Genomic DNA, 17431 nt, shown 5'->3' with positions numbered 1-17431 from the left:
AATGACTAAATCACCTCCATTTTATGTAATAGATTGTAACCAAAGTAATCCAAGGGGATATCACAGATTACCCCTAATCACATCACTCTCCCGGTACCCAAATAAAACACCTCTGGCTTGGACCAGGGCAAGTGATGTTATCTTCATCACCAGACTGAGCAATCATTTTTCAGAAAAACAGGGTTGGGGTGAACAGGCTCATACTCCCCCAGAGAACATTAAGGCTTTTGGCAGGAAAAGTGTCTATTATATTGTTATACTGAGAAGTGTATGTTATGTAAGAAGGAGCTTGGTTTAATAGAAAGAGCCCGGGCTTGGGAGTCCCAGGTCGTGAGTTCTAATTCAGACTCTGCCACTTCATAGTTCTGTGACTTTAGGCAAGTCACTTAACTTCTCTGTGCTTCAGTTACTACATCTGTAAAATGGGGATTAAGACAGTGAGCCCCACGTGGGACAGCCTGATTACTCCAGAGTTTAGAATAGTGCTTGGCACATAGTAAGCGCTTAAATACCATTATTATTATTTATTATTATACTGTAGTCTCTCAGGCGCTCAGCACAGTGCTCTGCAAACAGTAAGCGCTCAATAAATAAGATTGAATGAATGAAGTGAGGATTGGGGCTTAGATGGCGCGACGGGACCCCCTCCCGCTTCCCGGTATTCCCGCTTCCCGGTATTCCCGCTCCCCGGTTTTCCAGCTCCCCTGTTTTCCCGCTCCGTCCTTAACGATCCCCACGACCCCCGCAAGAGGGCGTTTGAGCGTGGGCTGAATTGTTGCTTCTCACCTCAAAAATCAGCGGCAAAACACAAAAATCCATTTACATCTTCAAACAATCAAGAGAACGTTTTCCGCAGAATGACATCAACCTCATAATATCTTTAATATACATTGTCAAATCCAAAAATGCTACATTTTCCTATAAGAGAGGGAAATTAAAAACGGTTTTTCACCGCGCCCGGCTAGCTCAGTCGGTAGAGCATGGGACTCTTAATCCCAGGGTCGTGGGTTCGAGCCCCACGTTGGGCGGTCCGGTTTTTTTTTTTCACTTTTCTTTCCGGTCCATTTTTAACGTTTAGCCACTATTCGCAGTTCAAATGCACTGAATTCTAAAAAAAAAAAGGGAAATGAAAGAAACAATTTAGCATTGATCCATTTTAAAAACTGAAACGACATAGTCTCAAACTCACTATGTCATAAGGGTGTTTTTGAATGTGGCATAGAAGAAAAACGTTTCACAGCATATAATATATTTGAGGAGTAACGCAACGCCCTAAATTGGGAGTAAAAAAAACACATGGGAAGTAAATGATCTATAGACTTCAGAACTGATATTTTCGGGGAGGCGATGGTGGGGGTGAAAAGGGTCTTGGATCTCCCCCTTTAGACTGAGCTTGTGTGGACAGGAATGTGTCTCCTTGTTCTGTTGTCCTCTCTCAAGCGCTTATACAGTGCTTTGCACAGAGCAAGCGCTCAATAAATACGATTGAATGAATGAATGTGTCTGTTTGTGGTTCTATTGTCATTCGTTCAATCGCATTTATTGATCGCTTAGAAAGTGCAAGGCATTGTACTGTGCGCTTGGGAGAGGACAAAAGAACAACAAACAGACATATTCCTTGTCCAAAATGAGCTCACGGTCTACAGGAAGAGACAGACTTTAATATAAATAAATGAATTATCAGTGTGGACGTGGTCCTTCTAAGGTCTGGAAGGGCAGCACAACGACCCACTTTTCTGCTGTGTGACCTTGTTCAAGTCACTTCAGTTCTCTGGGCCTCAGTTACCTCATCTCTAATATGGGGATTGAGACTGTGAGTCCCATGAGGGACAGGGACTGTGTTCAACCTGATTTGCTGGTATCTACCCCAGCGCGTAGTACAGTGCCTAGCACTTATTAAGTGCATAATAAATAGTTATTTATTATTATTATTATTATTATTATTATTATTAACTGGTGTTTTTGTTAGGGGGCAACACTGCCCCTATTTTTGTGAAGGGGCACACCAGGACCCCAGGACCTTACTGTGCCTTGAGCCAGTTGCCCCCATCTTGAGAAGCAGCGTGGCTCAGTGGAAAGAGCCCGGGCTTTGGAGTCAGAGGTCATGAGTTTGAATTCCAGCTCTGCCACTTAATAATAATAATAATAATGTTGGTATTTGTTAAGCGCTTACTATGTGCAGAGCACTGTTCTAAGCGCTGGGATAAACACAGGGGAATCAGGTTGTCCCACGTGGGGCTCACAGTCTTAATCCCCATTTTACAGATGATTGAACTGAGGCACAGAGAAGTTAAGTGACTTGCCCACAGTCACACAGCTGACAAGTGGCAGAGCTGGGATTCGAACTCATGAGCCCTGACTCCAAAGCCCGTGCTCTTTCCACTGCACCACGCTGCTTCTCAGCTGTGTGTCTGTGGGCAAGTCACTTCACTTCTCTGTGCCTCAGTTACCTCATCTGTAAAATGGGGATTAAGACTGTGAGCCCCATGTGGGACAACCTGATGACCCTGTGTCTACCCCAGCGCTTAGAACAGTGCTCTGCACATAGTAAGCGCTTAACAAATACCAATATTATTATTATTATTATTTTGTGAAGGGGCACGCCAGGACCCCAGGACCTTACTGTGTCTTGAGCCAGTTGACTCACCTTGCTCCACTTCGGAAGTGACTCTTGATAACTTGGGCAGATGAGATTGCAGAGGCTCACGAAGGCACTCACCCTCTGGGGTGGGACACGTCGTGGGCAGGTAATGTGTCTGTTTATTGTTCCACTGTACTCTCCCAAGAGTTTAGTACATTGCTCTGCCCACCGGAAGCGTTCAGTAAATACTACTGACTGGCCGACTGACCGAGGCCCAGTGTCAACACTCTGCAGTTCTTTCAGCCCTAAAGGAGCCCTGCATTTAAACATCATCTGCATTCTCTTTGCGGTGTCCTGCTTCCCTACTGGCTCATTGTCCTTTTCAGGCCACCAAGGACGTGACAGGCCTGAGAGAGGTTAGGGCAGTCGGGTAGAGCATAATAATCAATTCCTTCATGAGGTTTCTCAGTCCTGAAGTCTCCAGGCCTAGTCATTCTCCAGGGGAGACTTCACCATTACTTCTAGCCTCTGAGGCTAAGTTAGGGGCTTTCCTCTTCTTCACCAGGCCTCAGGGCCTCCTTGAGACTTTTTGCATTCCTGAAAGGTGACTAAAGGAGAGGGCTTCTGTCCCTCAAAGTCACACCCCCTTAAACCCTTGCTCCAAGTGCGCTCTGTGGTCATAATGAAAAACCGGCACCTACGCCCTGAAAACAACAAACAAATGAAAATTCCGGTCCTTCTTCTCCAGTCCCTCTGACAGAGCAAGGTGGGTATTTTTCTTTTAAGCACCCGCATACGTGACATGTAATTTTTATAGCTGAGGTACCAGGTTTCTCTCTGAAAGAGAAGGGGTAAACGTTAGGTTTCAGTCATTAACTACCGTTACAGGGTTGAACTAGAGCATGTTTTGGGGTTGGAGGCTCGTGTCCAAAGTTACGAATCCTCAGTCCTTTTCGAGACTCATTCAGTTGCTGTCTCTCTGGTCAATCTGACCCTCGCTGCACACATCCCGAATAGATGCTGTTCATTGAAGAGCCTTTTTTGTTCTTTGAGCCCTTCCCGGGGTAAAATTTGTACATCCCAAGCGCTTAGTACAGTGTCCTGCACAAAGCAAGCGCTCAATAAGGACTATTCAATGAATGGATGGAAATTTAGCCATAACTCAGTTTTCAAAAGGACTGAGGTAAAAAAAGGCGTTGCCAGGCCACTTCGCCGGGTTCCGAGCCCATCCCTATTGACTGATTGATTGATTGATTAAGTCCTAAACCGAGGCTCTTGAAAAAAGCACGGGGAGGGGCGGGGTGGAGAAGGGAAGAAACCGCCTCCCTCCCCAAACTACATGTCCCAGCATGCGCACTGGAGGTTCAAGGTTACAGTTACAATACCTCCATTCATTCCAATGGTAATAATAATAACAGTAATAATAATAATATAATGTTGGTATTTGTTAAGCGCTTACTACGTGCAGAGCACTGTTCTAAGCGCTGGGGTAGATACAGTAGAGAAGCAGCGTGGCTCAGTGGAAAGAGCAAGAGCCTGGGCTTTGGAGTCAGAGGTCGTGAGTTCGAATTCCAGCTCTGCCACTTGTCAGCTGTGTTACTGTGGGCAAGTCACTTCACTTCTCTGTGCCTCAGTTCCCTCATCTGTAAAATGGGGATGAAAACTGTGAGCCCCACGTGGATCAACCTGATTCCCCTGTGTCTACCCCAGCGCTTAGAACAGTGCTCTGCACATAGTAAGCGCTTAACAAATACCAACATTATTATTATTATTATTACAGGGGAATGAGGTTGTCCCACGTGAGGCTCACAGTCTTCATCCCCATTTTACAGATGAGGGAACTGAGGCCCAGAGATGTGAGGTGACTTGCTTGGTATTTACTGAGCGCTTTCATTCAATCGTCTTGATCGAGCGCTCACTGTGTGCAGGGTACTGTACTAAGCGCTTGGAAAGTGCAATAAAGCAATAAAGCCTCACTCTAGGCTTCAAGGCTCTCCATCACCTTGCCCCTTCCTACCTCTCCTCCCTTCTCTCTTTCTACCGCCCACCCCGCACGCTCCGCTCCTCGGCCGCCCACCTCCTCGCCGTCCCTCGGTCTCGCCTATCCCGCCGTCGACCCCTGGGTCACGTCCTCCCGCGGTCCTGGAATGCCCTCCCTCCTCACCTCCGCCAAACCGATTCTCTTTCCCTCTTCAAAACCTTACTTAAAAATCACCTCCTCCAAGAGGCCTTCCCAGACTGAGCTCCTCTTCCCCCTCTACTCCCTCTGCCATCCCCCCTTTACCTCTCCGCAGCTAAAGCCTCATTTTCCCCTTTTCCCTCCGCTCCTCCACCTCTCCCTTCCCATCCCCACAGCACTGTACTCGTCCGCTCAACTGTATATATTTTCGTTACCCTATTTATTTTGTTAATGAATTGTACATCGCCTCGATTCTATTTAGCTGCCATTGTTTTTACGAGATGTTCTTCCCCTTGACGCTGTTTAGTGCCATCGTTCTTGTCTGTCCGTCTCCCCCGATTAGACCGTAAGCCCGTCAAACGGCAGGGACCGTCTCTATCTGTTGCCGACTTGTTCATCCCAAGCGCTTAGTACAGTGCTCTGCACATAGTAAGCGCTCAATAAATACTATTGAATGAATGAATGAATAAAGAGAGACAATCCCTGCCCCCAACGGGCAGGGGAGAGACAGACATCAATATAAACAGAATTATAGATATATACATAATAGTAATAATGATATTGTTGATGGTATTTAAGTGCTTACTATGGGCCAAGCATTGTTCTAATAATAATAATAATGTTGGTATTTGTTAAGCGCCTACTATGTGCAGACCACTGTTCTCAGAGCTGGGGTGGTTACAGAGTAATCAGGTTGTCTCAAGTGAGGTTCACAGTTAATCCCCATTTTACAGATGAGGTAACTGAGGCACAGAGTAGTTCTAAATGCTGGTGGGGAGGAGGGGGTTATAAGGTAATCAAGTTGTCTCACGTGAGGCTTTCAGATTTAATCCCCATTTTACAGGTGAGGGAACTGAGGCACAGAGAACTTAAGTGATTTGCCCAAAATCGCATAGCTCTCAAGTGGAGGATTGGAATTAGAACCCATGACCTCTGGCTCCCAAGCCCGGGCTTTTTCCACTGAGCCATGCTGCTTCTCTAATTGGCATTGTACTGTCCACGCGCTTAGTACAGTGCTCTGCACACAGTAAGCACCCAATAACAGCATGGCTCAGTGGAAAGAGCCCGGATTTGGGAGTCAGAGGGCGTGGGTTCTAATCCCGCCTCCGTCTCCTGTCAGTTGTGTGACCTCGGGCAAGTCAGTTCACTTCTCGGTGCCTTCGTTACCTCATCTGTCAAATGGGAGATTGTGAGCCCCACCAGGGACAACTTGATGACCTTGTATCTACCCCAGCGCTTAGAACAGTGCTTGGCACATAGTAAGAGCTTAACAAATACCATCATTATTATTATTATTATTAATTACAACTGACTGATTGAATGAATTAATTCATTTAATAGTATCTATTGAGCACTTACTATGTGTAGAGCACTGTACTAAGCGCTTTGAGTGCACAATTCGGCAACAAATAGAGACAATCCCTTCCCAATGACAGGCTCACAGTCTAAACGGGGGAGTCGGCAAAGCAAAACAGAACAAGACAACATCATGAAGATAATAATAATAATAATAATAATGATAATGTTGATATTTGTTAAGCGCTTACTACGTGCAGAGCACTGTTCTAAGTGCTGGGATAGGTACAGGGTCATCGGGTTGTCCCATGTGAGGCTCACAGTTAATCCCCATTTTACAGATGAGGTAACTGAGGCACAGAGAAGTGAAGTGACTTGCCCACAGTCACACAGCTGCCAAGTGGCAGATTGGAATTCGAACCCATGACCTCTGACTCCGAAAACGGGGCTCTTTCCATTGAGCCACACTGCTTCTCTGCAAATAGAATCAAGGGGATGTACACCTCTTTAACAAAATAAATAGGGTCATAAAAATATATACAAATGAGCACTGAGTGTTACTTTTCCTAGCTTGGGTCACCACCTTGGGTTTGAATCCTCGCTGCCTTTTTTTAGTGCCATTCACTTTTCGCGTACGAAATAATATGCACACCTCAGCAGGGCACCGAGGGGATATTACCCTATTTATTTTGTTAATGAGATGTACATCCCCTTGATTCTATTTATTGCTATTGTTTTTATCTGTCTGTCTCCCCCTATTATAATGGTATTTGTTAAGCGCTTACTATGTGCCAAGCACTGTTCTAAGCGCTGGGGGAGATACAAGGTCATCAGGTTGTCCCACGTGGGGCTCACAGTCTTCATCCCCATTTTATAGATGAGGACACTGAGGCCCCGAGAAGTGAAGTGACTTGCCCAAAGTCACACAGCTGATAGTGGCAGAGTGGGGATTAGAACCCACGACTTCTGACTCCCAAGGCCGGGTCCCTTCCACTAAACCACGCTGCTTCTCTAAGACTGTAGACTGTAAGCCCGTCAATGGGCAGGGATTGTCTCTATCTGTTGCCGAATTGTACATTCCAAGTGCTTAGTACAGTGCTCTGCACATAGTAAGCGCTCAATAAGAGAAGCCGCGTAGCTCAGGGGAAAGAGCACGGGCTTGGGAGTCAGAGGGTCATAGGTTCGAATTCCGCCTCTGCCATTTGGCTGCTGTGTGACTGTGGGCAGGTCACTTCACTTCTCTGGGCCTCAGTTTCCTCATCTGTAAAATGGGGATTAAGATGGTGAGCCTCACGTGGGACCACCTGATTAGTAATGTTGGTATTTGTTAAGCACTTACTATGTGCAGAGCACTGTTCTAAGCAGAACAGTTCTAACAGTTCTAAGTAACTGCTTAGAACAGCGCTTAGAACAGTGCTTAGTAAGCGCTTAAGAAATACCAACATTAATATTATTCTAAATACTATCAAATACTATAATTGAATACTATATATTCATAATACTATAATAATACTATATATATTGAATACTGGGAAGCAGCATGGCTCAGTGGAAAGAGCCTGGGCTTTGGAGTCAGAGGTCATGGGTTCGACTCCCTGCTCTGCCACTTGGCAGCTGTGTGACCGTGGGTGAGTCACTTGACTTCTCTGGGCCTCAGTTCCCTCATCTGTAAAATGGTGATTAACTGGGAGCCTCACTTGGGACAACCTGATTGCCCTGTATCTCCCCCAGTGTGTAGAACAGTGCTCTGCACATAGTAAGTGCTTAACAAATACCAATATTTTTTTTTAACTATAAATACTATTGGGAAGCAGCATGGCTCAGTGGAAATAGCCTGGGCTTCGGAGTCAGAGGTCATGGGTTCGACTCCCTGCTCTGCCACTTGGCAGCTGTGTGACCGTGGGCAAGTCACTTGACTTCTCTGGGCCTCAGTTCCCTCATCTGTAAAATGGGGATTAACTGGGAGCCTCACGTGGGACAACCCGATGACCCTGTATCTCCCCCAGCGCTTAGAACACGTTCTGCACAGAGTAAGCGCTTAACACATACCAACGTTATTATTGAATGAATGAATGAAAAGGGGGAAGATGGCGGCAGAGAGAAAGCAGGAGGGAAGGGCGCCCGAACTACAATTCCCGGCATGCAGCGCGGCGGCGAAGGAATGAAAAGGGGGAAGATGGCGGCAGAGAGAGGGCAGGAGGGAAGGGCGCCCGAACTACAATTCCCGGCATGCAGCGCGGCGGCGAAGGAATGAAAAGGGGGAAGATGGCGGCAGAGAGAGGGCAGGAGGGAAGGGCGCCCGAACTACAATTCCCGGCATGCAGCGCGGCGGCGAAGGAATGAAAAGGGGGAAGATGGCGGCAGAGAGAGGGCAGGAGGGAAGGGCGCCCGAACTACAATTCCCGGCATGCAGCGCGGCGGCGCCTGCGCGCTGGGGAGTGGGGGGGTGCCGCCGCCGCCGCCGCGGCAGAGTGACAGCGGGGCCTGTGGGGGGCTGGCGGATCGGGGTCGGGCCGCAGGATGCGGTCCTGGCGGCGGCAGGACCGGCTGCGGGACCAGCTGCGGGACCGGCTGCGGGAAGAGCGGCCGCCCGTCTGACGCGGGGCGGGGTGGGGTGGGGTGGGGGGTGGGTCGGATCACGGGGAGGAGGGGGGGGTGGGGCGGGGCGGGGAAGGCGGAGAGTCATTTATAAATGGCGCCGAAGCAGGACCCGAAGCCCAAATTCCAAGAGGGTGAGTCCGGCCCCGGGGAGCCGCTCCGGGACCCACCCGCCGCGGGGGAAATGGATGGGGGGAAAACGGAGGAGGGAACGGCACAATAATAGTTATTAGGAGGGTACTAGGTATTGGGGGGCCAGGCGCTGTGGTAGGCGCAGGGACCGGATCATTGGGATTGGCCCAGTCTGAATGCCCCTCTCCCAAAGGAGGGAGCTGAGGCTCAGGGAAGTGACTTGCCCAAGGTCAACCAGCAGACGGGGTGGGGACCCGGGTCCTCTGACTCCCAGGCTCGGCCTCTTGGTGCTAGGCCCTGCTGCAGGCGGAGGCTCGTTTGGGGGAGGAGGGAGAGAAAGCAGGAGGGGGGAGAGAAAGTAGGCGGCGGGGAGGGCAGCTGGGGAGGGCGTTGGGACGGTTGGGAAGGGGCAGGGACTCCGGGGAGGAGGAGGAGGAAGAGGGAGGCCCAGCTGCCGTGCAACATGGCTGCAGCGGCTGCTCCTGTGCCCCGCAAACGTGGCAAATGGATCCGGGGGGGATCCGCCCCCCCCCCCCCTTTGCCCAGCCGGGGGCATCTGTGTGTGCAGAGCCTTGGGAGAGGACAAGGTTGGGAGACACGAGCCCTACTCACAACGAGCAGTCATTCATCGAGTCGTGTTGAGTGAGCGCTTCCTGTGTGCAGAGCACTGTACTAAGGAGTCCACACTGTTCTGAGGTGAGGGGCGTTGGGGGGACCTCACCCCCCCCCCCCAAAAACCTCATCCCCCCCCCAAAAAAACCTAGTTTAAGGTATGGTACGCTCCCAAGCGCTTAGTAATAATATTTGTTAGAACTGCTGACTGTGGGCCAAGCATTGTTCTAAGCCTTGGGGAAGAAACAAGGTAATCAGGTTGTCCCACGTGGGGCTCACAGTCTTAATCCCCATTTTACAGATGAGGGAACTGAGGCCCAGAGCAGTGAAGTGACTTAGGGCCAAGCATTGGTCTAAGCCTTGGGGCAGATACAAGGTAATCAGGTTGTCCCACGTGGGGCTCACAGTCTTAATCCCCATTTTACAGATGGGGGAACTGAGGTCCAGAGAAATGAAGTGACTTGGCCAAGGTGACATGGCAGAGTAGTGGCAGAGCTGGGATTGGAACCCACGACCTCTGACTCCCAAGCCCGTGTTCTTTCCACTAAACCACGTTGCTTCACTGTACTAAATGCTTGGGAGAGGACAATATACTAGGACATGGTAGCATATAGTAAATGCTCAGTAAATACCCCACTGATTGATGGATTGTCCCGAGGTTCAATTTTTGAATGTTTCCTTTTGGTTGGTCAGCCCCTTTAATTCATTTGTCATTTTATATGTATATTTTCATACATATATGTTATATATATATATATATATATATATGTGGTTTCTAAGTATTGGCTATGTTCCCTCTAGACTGTGAGCTCATTGTTGTGGGTAGGGATTGTCTCTCTTGCTGTATTGTACTTTTCCCAAGCGCTTAGTACAGTGCTCTGAACACCTGGGATTTAGTAACTGCATCTTTAGAGAGCACCATTCTCATGCATAAGTTTGAAACACATTTTATTTGCTAAGTTAAGCGAACCCCATTCCCTGATCTTAGGTCCCGTAGCCTAATTAATCATTGTCATTGCTGTTATGGGACTCCAATGCAGAGTTTCCATCTTCTAGGTCTGGTACCTAGAAAAGCAGTAACCTGAAGAGGTGGAATGTTTTCTTGTGGATAACTTCAATGTTCCTTTCATATATATGTTGGTATTTGTTAAGCGCTTATTATGTGCCGAGCACCGTTCTAAGCGCTGGGGTAGACAGGGGAATCAGGTTGTCCCACGTGGGGCTCACAGTCTTAATCCCCATTTTACAGATGTGGTAACTGAGGCACAGAGAAGTGAAGTGACTTGCCCACAGTCACACAGATGACAAGTGGCAGAGCTGGGATTCGAACTCATGAGCCCTGACTCCAAAGCCCATGCTCTTTCCAATGAGCCACGCTGCTTTCATGAGACTCTAAAGGTCATGTTGCTAGAAGGAAAGCCAAGGGCTTTGTGTTTTCTTCTGGACTAGGCCATTTTGCTGCTAAGAGCCTGCAGCTGTTTTTGCTCGTGGCTAAATTCAGCAGGCCTGGAGAACCATTTTGTCTTAACAGCCAGACCCCAAATGTCTATCGGTGGGAAGAGAAAAGGCTGTATGGGCACAGGTTCCTTCCTTGATATTCGTTAAATACCACTGATTAATTGACATCATAAGAGGGTCACTGCCGTCTGTAAACCTGGTGTGAATGCTTCGATTTGTAGCTGCTGCAGCAGCTGTTCCTGATTCTATTTTTGACTGCTTCTTACAGTTTGCTCAAAGCCTTTGCTTGGCAAGTGCAGTGTGACCTAGTGGAAAGCACAGGCCTAGGAGTTGGAGGACCTGGGTTCTAATCCCAGCTCTGCCACTTGTCTGGTGTGACCTTGGACAAGTCACTTAATAATGGTATTTGTTAAGCGCTTACTATGTGCAGAGCATTGTTCTAAGCGCTGGGGTAGATACAGGGTAGTCAGGTTGTCCCATGTGAGGCTCCTAGTTAATCCCCATTTTACGGATGAGGTAACTGAGGCACAGAGAAGTTAAGTGACTTGCCCACAGTCACATAGCTGACAAGTGGCAGAGTTGAGAGTCAAACCCATGACCTCTGACTCCGAAGCCCAGGCTCTTTACTTAACTGCCCTGGGCCTCAGTTCCCTCATCTGTAAAATGGGGATCAAGACTATGAGCCCCAAGTGGCACATGGACTGTGTAGCCAACCTGATTACCTTGTATTCACCCTCTAAACTGTAAGGTGGTTTGGGGCAGTGAATGGATATACTACTTCTGTCATAGTCTCCCAACTGCTATTCATTCAATAGTATTTATTGAGCGCTTACTATGTGCACAACACTGTACTAAGCGCTTGGAATGAACAAGTCGGCAACAGATAGAGACAGTCCCCGCCGTTTGACGGGCTTACGGTCTAATCGGGGGAGGCAGACAGACAAGAACAATGGCAATAAATAGTCAAGGGGAAGAACATCTCCTAAAAACAATGGCGACTAAATAGAATCGAGGCGATGTACAATTCATTAACAAAATAGGATAATGAAAATATATACAGTTGAGCAGACGAGTACAGTGCTGAGGGGATGGGAAGGAGAGGGGGAGGAGCAGAGGGAAATGGGGGGAAAAGAGGGTTAAGCTGCGGAGAGGTGAAGCGGGGGCGGTAGAGGGAGTAGAGGGAGAAGGGGAGCTCGGTCTGGGAAGGCCTCTTGGAGGAGGTGAGTTTTAAGTAGGGTATTAGTACTTAGTAAAGTGTTCCATGCATAGTAAGTCCTCAGTAAGAACTATTGATTGATTGACATACCCCAGTGCTTAGTACAGTGCCTGGCACTTAGTAAACACTTAAAAAATACAATTACAAAAACACAGTTCATAGTGCTTAACAAACGCATTTTTAAAAAATACTGCTCATGGTAAGCGTCTAACCAATACCATTAAAAAAAAAAAGCCACCTCATGTCTGTGGTATCGAAACCCAACCAGATCTCTGCTAATCTCCATTCTTTCTCTTCCCCACATTGAACCACCACTAAAATTTAGTACTCTGGAATTACTGTGTAGATTTGGGTTTTAGTAATAACTGCAGGTTTTGGCCTCAAAGGTACCAGCTCCTTGACTCTTTTTCTGCCCCACTGCAGTAAATAGGATCATGTTTAATAAAGAATTATGTATTACCATAAAAGCTGATATTAGGGACACTCAGTGGTTTGAGATATTATTGGTTCTTTAGCTGAATAAGCTACTGCATTCTGTGTGTAAGGGCAATATTGTGGCTCAGTGGAAAGAGCCCTGGCTTGGGAGTCAGAGGTCATGGGTTCGAATCCCGGCTCTGCCACTTGTCAGCTGTGTGACTGTGGGCAAGTCACTGAACTTCTCTGCCTCAGTTCCCTCATCTGTAAAATGGGGATTACCTGTGAGCCTCACGTGGGACAACCTGGTTACCATGTATCTACCCCAGTGCTTAGAACAGTGCTCTGCACATAGTAAGCGCTTAACAAATACCAACATTATTATTATTAATATACCTTGCATTTGGGAAAGTACAGTAATAGAGTTGGCAGACATAATCTTTGCTGGGAGCTTGGATTCTACAATAATTGTGTATTGTTTTTGAGCAGTTATTAGGGTGCTTGGCATACAGTAAGTGCTGGGGTGGATCAAGATAATCAGGTTGGATATCGTCCTTGTCCCACATGGGGCTCACTGTATAAGTAGGAGGGAGAACAGGCATTTAATCCTCATTTTATAGATGAGGAAAATGAGGCCCAGTGAAATGACTTGCCCAAGGCTTTACACAGTTGGGTTTAGAACCAGGTCCTCTGATATCCAGAATCATGCTCTTTCCTTTAGGCCTTGCTGCCGCCTATTTGACTGTGAATCAATTACGTTCAATATCCCAGAAGAGGGTTGATGTTCTTAAATGATGATTCTCATTTAATTGGCAGAATAAATGTCTTCAGGATAACTGGAAAGGACAACCCTGAGCCATGGTGCTGAGCTAAGGGCTTCTGGGAAACCACAGCGGGGCAGTTGAGCCAATTTTAATGCTATCGACTTTAATGGAGTTGTCTTTGCTGGGTTTTTGTTTCTATTTTTTGTTTTTGAACAACGGCTTTTGGCAAGCCAGAAGCATTTCTGAGAGGAGAGATTGAGTGTAAGGACAGGACTACTGGTTATACGTAGACCTTCAGTCTCTAGACCGTAAACTCCTTTTGTAGGTAGGACACTTGTCTGGGCACTCCGTTGTACTGTACCTTCCCGAACCCTTAGTAGAGTGCTGTGCCCACAGTAAGCTCTCAGTAAATAGCTTTGATTCAGCCTCACAAATACAAGGAATAATAATAATGTTGGTATTTGTTAAGCGCTTACTATGTGCAGAGCACTGTTCTAAGCGCTGGGGTAGATACAGGATAATCAGATTGTCGAAGGAAGTGTTCACTGGCAGAACAACATCTTCACATGAGAACAATTAAGTTTCTTTGTGTTAAGGGGCTTGCAGATGAGCCTTTTTGGCACCGGACTATCCATTCTTCTATTTCAAGATTGCAGAATCTGTGCTCTTAAATTCTTTAAAAATGACTTGTCAGCTGAAATATTTCGTGACCCTGGGGAAGTCCCCAACTGCCTACCCAAGCCTAGGTAATACTAAACACAATGAAGATAATTGTGGTATTTAAGTGCTTACCTCGTGCCAAGCACTGTACTAAACCCTGGGATAGATTCGAGATAATCAGGTTCCACAAGAAGCTCACAGTTCAGCTGGGAGAACAGGTATTGAATCACCACTTTGTAGATGAGGGAACTGAGACACAGAGTAGTGAAGTGACTTGCCCAAGGTCACACAGCAGGAAAACAGCAACAGTGGGATTAGAACCCAGGTACTCTGATTTCAGGCCCGTGCCCCTTCTTCCAAGTCAAGCTCCTTGTGTAAACACCTCAAGTTATCTTTGTCTAGGAGCTGGTTAGTGGGCATTTTATTATGGTGGTCAAATGTTGCATTTTGATTTTTCAGATCTTGCCTTGATCTCTATTGTGCTCTATTCATTCTCCTTTAAAATTGTATTACATCATCGAGTAACGGTGTATCTGAAAATATTTTACAGGTGAACGTGTGCTGTGCTTCCATGGGCCTCTTCTATACGAAGCAAAGGTATGCAAATGATTTTTTTTCTTTTGAAAGTTTGCTATGGGCTGCCACTGGCTAGACTTGATTTTTCTTAGAAAAAATATTTTTCCTGTCTTGCCGTAGAAGGCTCTATCCCCCCTCCCCTCTCACTATTTCCCTTTATCCTCTTTTCTCACACACATTTCTATCCAACCTCCTCCTCTCCAGCCTCCTCCTTTCCTGGAGACCTTGGAGCATGTCATTTTTCCAGGTAGTTGTGCTGGATAAGCAGGCGGCATTAAGAGGGTGTCATTCAATAGTGATATTTTGTGTCTAAATTTGGACTTGATGTAACATATGGCTTAGGTAAGAGGAAAGTGCAGGTGTCTAGCAGTAGTAGCTTTATATTAAGTTACCTCCACTAGGTTTTGCATGTCTAAAGCAGTTTTGCCAAACAGTGTTTATAACTTGTCTTCTCTATTTACTTCTTTCTAAGCTCTCTCTTATTCTAAAAGGACTTGGGTTGACACAGTTTGAAAGATACCGTTCAGGAATTTTAGGTAGTTTTGTGAACTTATTTAGACTTAAGTGACTTGAAAGTATACATCGTTTCTGCTACAGTAGCAGTCTCACTAATGAAGCAGCATGGCCTAGAGAATAGAGCACGGGCCTGGGAGTCGGAAGGACCTGGGTCCTAATCCCCCAGCTCTGCCACTCGTCTCCTGTGTGATCTTGGGCAAGTCACTTCACGTTTCTGCTTCGGTTGCTTCATCTGTAAAATGTGGTTTGAGACTCTGAGCCCCATATGGGAGATGGACTGTGTCCAATGTGATTGTCTTGTATCTACACCAGTGTTTAATAAAGTGCCAGCACATAGTACTTAACAAATGCCGTAAAAATAAAGTGACCTGGCTGAAACACGAAGGAAACATTATTCCCACAACCCAAAATCCATGCCGGGTGTACCGCAATCCCAATGCTAATGCCAGTAGAGCAGGTGTAGGAACAAAACTTATGGTTGTGGGGTTGAAGGAGATGTGACCGTCATCTTCACAGCCTCTGCCTTGGCCTTGTTTTTCCATACTTTATGGTACTCTGAGGGGATTTGTGCAGCATATACTGTCAATGGTATTTATTGAGCACTTACTGTGTGCAGAGCAGTGTACTAAGCACTTGGGAGAGTACACTAAAACAGACTTTAGGAATTAAAAGTTATTAAAAGTAGTTTAATGTGTTATTAAAACATTCATCTTTTCCACAGTATGAGGTTCTTTTAGTGCTGATGGGGTCTTATAGCAGAAATGATAACCAGTATAGAGGTGTGCATTTATTGATTATGCATGCTCCCAGATGTTTTCTAGCCATTTTTGATTGGCAGCTAAGACCTCAATTCACACCAGTGGAGACTTGAAAAATGGCTGTCTGAACACCTAGAGCCTTTATAAATAAAAGTCCCATTACAGATGGCAGGAGCGAAAGGAGCGTTGTCAAGTCCAAATCCTGATTTATGTTATTTTTTTCCAAACTCCCACATTAAACTGAAATTCTAGCTTTATTTTTACATTTGCCATTAGTGGCTTAATTTTACTTTTAAAATTAAAATACTATTTGGCAACTCACAGGTTGTTCAGTCAATTGTATTGTGCTAACTGTGTGCAGAGCACTGTACTAAGCATCTGAGGGAATGCAGTGTAACAGTTGATAGACATGTTTGTTCATTACCTACTCTTCCTTTTTGAAGTAGCTGTTTACAAGACTGCCAATTGTTCTCTTCACTTTCAAAAGGAAATACGTTTTAAGGGGGGTACTGTTAATGACTGATGCAGCTTATCCTGTCCCTAATGTAAGTGTAACTACTTGAGTAGCTTTGCTGGAATGATAAAGTAGCTAATTTTGTCAGTAATGTTCTTACTAACTGGATGTTGATTTTAATTTTCAGCAGTTTATGCCTCTGTGGGGTCCTCCCCTCTATCTCCCCCACCCCATCCCAACTCAACAGAGTTGTTACTCTCAACTCAGTCTGAAGATCTGTAATACTGTTACTCATTTGTGGTCCAAAATAAACTCCCTCTCCTCAAATTTCTCTTAAAAAAAAAAAAGACATCATCTTGCACTAATGAAATTACTGAAACTATTCTACTCAATGACAGGATGATATTGTAATTATTTAAATTATTTTCCTGGAAATTTGGCAGCATCAGCCTCCTTCCTAATCATGCTCCTTCTTTAGATTCTTCTTATCTGTCAATCTCACAGATGTTAAACTCACTTTGGATCACAAACAGTAACACTAGACATTGTTTTATGATTTGTTACTGCTCTTTGATTGTGTCAGTTTGTTCTGTCCAACAGCATGTTTTCTCCTGATCTAAATATATCAGTACACTAATTTCCAGCTGTGAATATGGTAACAGGAACCTGCATTGTCAATTTTTTATTGAATTAATGGGCTTTTACTCCAAACTAGGCAGCCTCAGAGGAAAAATCTGTTTTCTAATACCCTCTCACCTCTTGAAAAAGGGAAACAAAATGACTCATAAACTGCCTTGAAAATCCTATGGCTTACTGTTGTAAGCCTGCAATCAGGAAGTATACAAATTTCGATGAGTAGTGGACCGTTTTAGAACATTTCTACAGTTACCTTTTTTTACAGCTATATAAATATTCTAAAAGGTTTCAGAGGTTCTTTAGAGGTTCAATATCATGCATTCTTGTTGTTGCTTTGATTCCAGTTAGAAATTCTAGTTTGGGAAGTAACTTCGTGTCATTGTTAAGAGTAAAATATTTTAAATAATCATCCAGAAACCCTGTTGGCTGTTTGCTGTTGAGTTCTGATATTGAGTTGATTTTTTTTCTTCTTTATTTCAGTGTGTAAAGGTTGCCATAAAGGACAAACAAGTGAAATACTTTATACATTACAGTGGTTGGAATAAAAAGTGAGTATTAGACCTCAGAGAGACTGTATTTAC

General features: G+C 45.8%; 1 protein-coding gene and 1 non-coding gene across 3 annotated transcripts in view; both read left to right on the top strand.

Annotated features, from left to right (window-relative positions):
• The first annotated feature begins 955 nt into the window (after nt 1–955).
• On the top strand, nt 956–1028 carry TRNAK-CUU. The gene has a single exon. It is a non-coding gene; the product is annotated as a tRNA-Lys (tRNA).
• Nucleotides 1029–8713: 7685 nt separating this feature from the next.
• The window catches only part of MORF4L1 (mortality factor 4 like 1), a 37914-nt gene continuing 29196 nt past the window's right edge, over nt 8714–17431 (top strand). For both annotated transcript variants that reach the window (XM_029065479.1, XM_029065478.1), the window contains exons 1-3: nt 8714–8788; nt 14461–14507; nt 17331–17398. In XM_029065479.1, coding sequence (XP_028921312.1) covers nt 8749–8788; nt 14461–14507; nt 17331–17398 — 155 coding nt within the window. In that variant the 5' untranslated portion in view covers nt 8714–8748. The remainder of the gene's footprint in view (nt 8789–14460; nt 14508–17330; nt 17399–17431) is intronic.

This window comes from Ornithorhynchus anatinus, chromosome 5 (assembly GCF_004115215.2).
Source record: "Ornithorhynchus anatinus isolate Pmale09 chromosome 5, mOrnAna1.pri.v4, whole genome shotgun sequence".
Taxonomy (NCBI): Eukaryota; Metazoa; Chordata; class Mammalia; order Monotremata; family Ornithorhynchidae; genus Ornithorhynchus; species Ornithorhynchus anatinus.
Note: the sequence above shows the minus strand (reverse complement) of the source record. Positions and strands in the feature narration are given on the sequence as shown.